Genomic DNA, 6,000 nt, shown 5'->3' with positions numbered 1-6,000 from the left:
CAAGGGCACCGTGAAAAAAGAATTCTGAAAAATCCCCATTAAAACGGAGAAATTCTAAGTTGGTGCTTCCTATCTCCGACGTCCGCCCCAAAATGTACTGGGGTCAATTTATTCGACTAAAAACCCTTCTAAGCAGTGCCCCAGCATAGCCGCCCTCCAATGACAAACAAGTAAAAAAATATTATTTATTTCTTTATTGCCCACACGGAGCTAAACATAGAGGGGACAAACAAGGAGATTAAGTCGATTACATTGACCCCAGTGATTAACTGGTATTTATTTAATCGACCCCAAAAGGATGAAAGGCAAAGTCGACCTTAAAAATATGGTCAATATAAAGACCTTCATCCAGGAACAAAAAAAAGAAACCAGCCTGATGGGGTGTTAACAAGTGTGTGGAAAATGAATATAAAAAAAAATGCACGCTGACGACCCTGGTGGGGTGGGGAGGGGACTTTCGGAAAATTCACAAGATCCGATTTTTCCGTTATAACTTTTGGGAAAATCGATATATATATATTTTTTTTTTTACGGAGTTCCACGTTTTTGCTTATGGAGGATCCGATTCTGAAAAAAAATCTTTTCAAAAATCGCATTTCAAAAATTTCATCCCCACCCCCCCGCCTTCATTTTTCACTTTATGCGGAAATTTTTTTTTGGGGGGGACTGTGTAGTAAGTAGCTTGTTTACCAACCACATGGTTCCGGGTTCAGTCCCACTGCGTGGCACCTTGGGCAAGTGTCTTCTACTATAGCCTCAGGCCAACCAAGGCCTTGTGGGTGGATTTGGTAGACGAAAGAAGCCCGTCATATATATATGTGTGTGTGTGTATATATATGCTTGTGTGTCTGTGTCTCCACAATATCCCTTGACAACTGATGCTGGTGTGTTTACGTCCCCATAACTTAGCGGTTCGGCAAAATAGACCGATAGAATAAGTACTAGGCTTAGAAAGAATAAGTCCTGGGGGTCGACTTGCTCGACTAAAGGCGGTGCTCCAGCATGGCCACAGTCAAATGACTGAAACAAGTAAAAGAGTGAGAGTATACCCTCTGGCCTGTAAGCAGGCTATCCACATGCTAGAAATAACAGCCAAATCTCACAAAACTGCGATAATACAATGAAATTTTGAAAAATTTCTTTCAGAATTGGATCCTCCATAACCAAAAACGTGGGATTCCGTAAAAAAAAAATCAATATATATCCATTTTACCCCAATTTATGACGGATAAATCGGATCTTGTGAATTTTCCGAAAGTCCCCCCCTACCGGGGACGTCACCGCGCTTTTTTTTTTCGTTTTTCACACACTTATTAACAACTCCCAGGCTGGTTAATTTCTTTTTTTGTTCCCGGGTGAGGATCTTTATATGGACCAAAAGTATGGTTTGCTTTGTTCATTTATATTAGAAGCAAAATGGTACCAAAAAAAAGATTACGGCATACATCCACATGCGTGCCCCAACCGACTTTGTTGCCTCATAACTTCCAGAAAAATGGATATTTTTTAATGAAATTTTCTACAAATACACTTCAGATAGAGTAGATTCCCTAGGATGGGATGAAGAGTTTCGGAAAATTCACGCGAGTCGGCTTTGTCTCCGCATAATTTCTGGGGAAATTTTTTTTTTTTTTCATGAATTTTTCAGAATGTGTAAATTACAGGTGGAAAATTGCTAAAATTACATAATGAAATATTAAGTAAATGATCAAAAGATTTGCACACTCTTCTAATTAAAATCGCATCAGGAGATACAAAACATTCGCGGAATAACCGCAGGTGATTGCGAAACGGAGAAGCGCTGGATACTCCAGTGAGACTGGACACTAATGAAGTTAAAAACTTGAGTGTCGGCGGTCTTGTACTTCCAATGTCTCAAAAACCATAGGCTGAAAAATGTAATTCACCGACAGATTATGGTATTTCAGTGCCTTATTTCATTCAACTACCGATTAAGGTCGTGCGGATGGAGGAAATTAGTCCTTAGCGGTAAAGTCCCATACTACAAGTAAATAGTGGATGGCTACAGATTCTTTTTAAGATTTAGGGTTTAATGTTGTAAGTAAATGATTAACGGAGAATCTCGCAATATATAAATATTTCTCATGGCGCCAGCAGAGAGAATGGAAAAAGCGTTGCACCGGAGGATAGCGAGGGAGATTTGCTGGAAAAGTCCCATACTAGGTACCTCTGTACAACTTAAAAGGCTTCACAATCTGCGGAGACGTACACAGTTTTGATTTTTGTGAGACGCTCTGGTGGCCCCTCCAAGCTTTATATAACTTGGGAGCCTCACGGAGTCCGACATTGGGTCCGTACAGTCGATATATCCAGCCTGGTACTACACGTGTACTTTTTTGCGATATAGGAACCAGACTGAGGAAAGGCGAAGTTAAAAGAGGCCGCCTAAAAGAAAACATTTAAATATCGACCAATCAGAATGTAGGATTTAATTAACTTCTTAAACAACTCCAACTTCCGCTTGTGTTGGTTGTGAAGGAAAAAAATACGTTTAAATTCACTGGAGAATGCATTATTAAGAAGGGAGGTAACTATAACTAATTTCCGTTACATGAAACTTTTCATTTAATAACTTGTTTAAGGCTTCTGCTTAGGCAGAAAAAAAGAGCAGAAATGGCTAAACCAGAGGTCGATCTTAATGTTCTAGTTTATGAATTTCTGAAGGAAAAGAACAAAGAGACTGCAGATTTATTCAGAAAGCGCTTTAATATCGTAAGTGATACATGTATTAATTTCTTGTTTATTTCCGTCTGAGGTAGTCACTAAGTAGCCGACATGTGGTCAATCATGTTCTATTGTAACGAAGCCAGTATTTGAGACGATTATAATATCATTTGTTGTTATAATTATTGTTTAGTAATAGTTTAAACACAAAATCAAAACATTAAAATGTATGTGTCGTAATACGTAATTTATTCCGCGCTCTATTTCACTTAAACATGACTTCAAAGGGGGGAAACACGTTTACTTGTTGCAAATGATAAAATTTCACACTAAAACAACCAAACTAAGTAAGCAAAAAAAAAAGTAAAGTGTTTCTATTATACGTCTGTAATATTAATTATATCCAGGAATACGGTTTAAGCGAAGAAATATGTAGAATAAAACTCATCACTAATTACGCACGTGTTTAAACGTGTAACGCGGCTGTTGCCACGTGGGGTGAAATGGAACATTCACTAATCTGTCTCCCTCCCCTTACTGATATTTTGTTTATTAAGTTCATTAGCGATCGGTATTTTAACGAAGTCGTGATATTGTTGTCCATTTCTAGATGTATTAGTAGTTTTTTTTTTCTGTCATTCGATTAAATACTTAAACGTTTGGTTCTCTAAATGTATGTTGCTTAGTCCCAATTTAACCCTGAGCTAGGAAACCTCATCTGATGAAATTATCCTATCGCTAAACACCCACCCCTCTTTTGTAGAGGTTACCTTGAATAATATTAAAACGACAATCCGTAGAATTAATAAACAAGGATTAAACAGAAAAAGCAGATGGAATGTGTAAAGTAAATTGCTGTATGAATATCTAACTTAGCATGGCCGAAGTAGTCGTAAAGTTCGCTTGGGTCTCGGGTCCGTTACCCTTGTTTGACACATGGACCCATAACCTCGAGTTAATTTAAGCCTCCCGAGTAAAATAAGGTAGACAGCAGCTGGGAGGCTGTCGAATGGATCGTACCTGTAATTTAAAGGTACGACTATGTCACTCATTTTGCCGGAAGACTATGTTAAAATACAATGAGGAGATAATTCACTTGATTGAACAACTGAATTACTCCTCGCCAAAACCAACGGAGAACCATTTGTACTTAGGACTGTGAATCTAACACTACTACGTGGCTGGTAATTACCAGTTGGCTGTCTGACTTTTAAAAATTTGTATAAGAAATGGGGGTCCCGGTGCGCGTAGTCGCGCATCCGTGCTAGCTAATCGTGACTAGTCGATCCTACAACGACTACCTAGCAAAGTAAATAAAACAAAGTAAAGATAGACTAGTCACGACTAGCTAGCGCGAGTGCGCGCACCGGGACCATTGTTCTCGAGTAGTACCGAATTTGTGCCAACGAAATGGAGGTGGGGAGAGGGCTTTCGGAAAATTCACAAGATCCGATTTGTTCCCTCATAACTTTCAGGAAAATGGATATCTTTCAATGAAATTTTGTATAAATCCTTTTCAAACGTCATTAATTACGATTAAATTTTTTAGATTCATTTGTTTTTCGTTTGAGTAATAGAAAAAGGTTTTTTAAATCGGACTTAGTGAATTTTCCTGAAGTCCTTTCCCTCCCCCCTGTTCGTTGGCGCAATTTTTTTTTTTTTTTTTTTTTGTGGCCGGATGTTAAAGCAAACATTAACCATGGTAAGGTCATTCACACCACGAAAGTCTGGCACTTTTCATTTCTTGTACAGCAGCATCATCACCATTTTACTGTCCACTTTTTCTTGCTTACATTCGTAAAGGCAGATTTTTTTCATATGGCCGGATCTCCATCCTGGTGCCAACCTTCACCTGTCTCTAAGTAAAATATTATTACCACCTGGCAGAACGTTTTCACAGAAAGTTAGAAACAAACGACACCGCTTGTGTGACTGGATGCTCATTTACAACTATCACATGATGTCAAAACAAGGAAACACACACACGATAGGTTTCTTTCAGGTCTACCATATCCACCCACAAAGGCCTTGTTCAACTTAGAGCTATAGTAGAATACCATCATCATGAACAATGATTATTGTCATAAGATTGCTGAAAGTTAACTGTAAATGCTTTATAGTACTGACCTATTTTGCTTGATTTTCAATTCTGCTAAGTATAGGGTGGAGTTTAACTCCTGCCATGATATAAAGCTTGTCTTGCATGATTTAAACCTGAAAGAGACTGTCCCTTTCTAGCTAATTTCTTCCCGGGTGCAAGGGAAGAATCAGCCCCAGTATGCAACTATTGCTTTGTTTCATCATGTAACCCTTTCATTACCAGTCCGGTTGAAACCGGCTCTATAGTACAGATGTGTTGTTTTCATAAGTTTTGAATTAAAATCTTCCAAACCTTAGTCACAATTTATGTTCCTAACACTGTCTTAGTGATATCTAAGTTATTTTACTAAATTTTTTGTTATATTTAAAATAGTTGAAAGAAATACAGAGCATCTCAAAATAAATACAGTAACAAAAGGGTTAATATCCATGTCCCATGCTGGCATTGGTTGGAGGGTTTGACAGGATCCACTGGTCTGGGGACTGCATTGTACTCCAATATCTGCTTTGATATGGATTTTGCACCTGGATGCCCTTCTTTTTAAACTGGCACTCTGGGTGACGACAAGGGTTCCAGTTGATCCGATCCACAGAACCGCCTGCTCATGAAATTAACATGCAAGTGACTGAACATTCCACAGATACGCATGCCTTTAATGTAGTTCTTGGAGATAGTGTGTCACAGAATGTGACAAAGATAGCTCATTTTTGCCAGCTGAGTGGACTAGAACAATGTGAAATAAAGTGTCTTCTTCAGTGTGCTGTCGGGAATCATATGTACGATCATAAAATTGTTAACGAACACCCCAACCACAAATTCACATTCCTTCACATGCCCTTCTTGATGCCACTGCGTCACCATACAATTTGCAAGTCTAAGATATCCTTCATCTGAGCAGGGCTATTGTAGAGAGGAATGCAGCTTTATGCTTGAAGATAATGGATTAAAGTAAAAGAGAAAGGGACCGGAGCAGGGATTTCTTGCTATAAGGGAGCTACTTGGCCATGCACTCAGATTATAGATCATGTGAGTGGCCATGGTGGAGTTGGAAAGAAATAAAATAGCATGATGAGATATCAGGTTGGAACCTCAACATATGAGGTGAATAGAAGTGAGTGGGAACCAAACAGGGAGTGTGGGTGGGTAGAGATAGGAGTAGGGGATGATTGTAATGAAGGACAGGTGTTATGAGATAAGTGTGAAAAGGTAGGTAA

General features: G+C 38.8%; 1 protein-coding gene across 16 annotated transcripts in view; it reads left to right on the top strand.

Moving 5' to 3' along the window:
* Window positions 1–1,803: 1,803 nt before the first annotated feature.
* The window catches only part of LOC115219723 (nucleolar and coiled-body phosphoprotein 1), a 38,962-nt gene continuing 34,765 nt past the window's right edge, over window positions 1,804–6,000 (top strand). For 8 of the 16 annotated variants that reach the window (XM_036509743.1, XM_036509749.1, XM_036509748.1 and 5 more), the window contains exon 1: window positions 1,806–2,733. In XM_036509743.1, the coding sequence (XP_036365636.1) occupies window positions 2,635–2,733 (99 nt within the window). In that variant the 5' untranslated portion in view covers window positions 1,806–2,634. Of the gene's footprint in view, window positions 2,734–6,000 lie in introns of all 16 variants that reach the window. The other 8 variants (XM_036509750.1, XM_036509744.1, XM_036509739.1 and 5 more) reach the window with 3 other exon arrangements.

The sequence above is a fragment of the Octopus sinensis genome, linkage group LG15 (genome assembly GCF_006345805.1).
Source record: "Octopus sinensis linkage group LG15, ASM634580v1, whole genome shotgun sequence".
Taxonomy (NCBI): Eukaryota; Metazoa; Mollusca; class Cephalopoda; order Octopoda; family Octopodidae; genus Octopus; species Octopus sinensis.
This window is presented reverse-complemented; position numbering and strand designations above follow the sequence as displayed.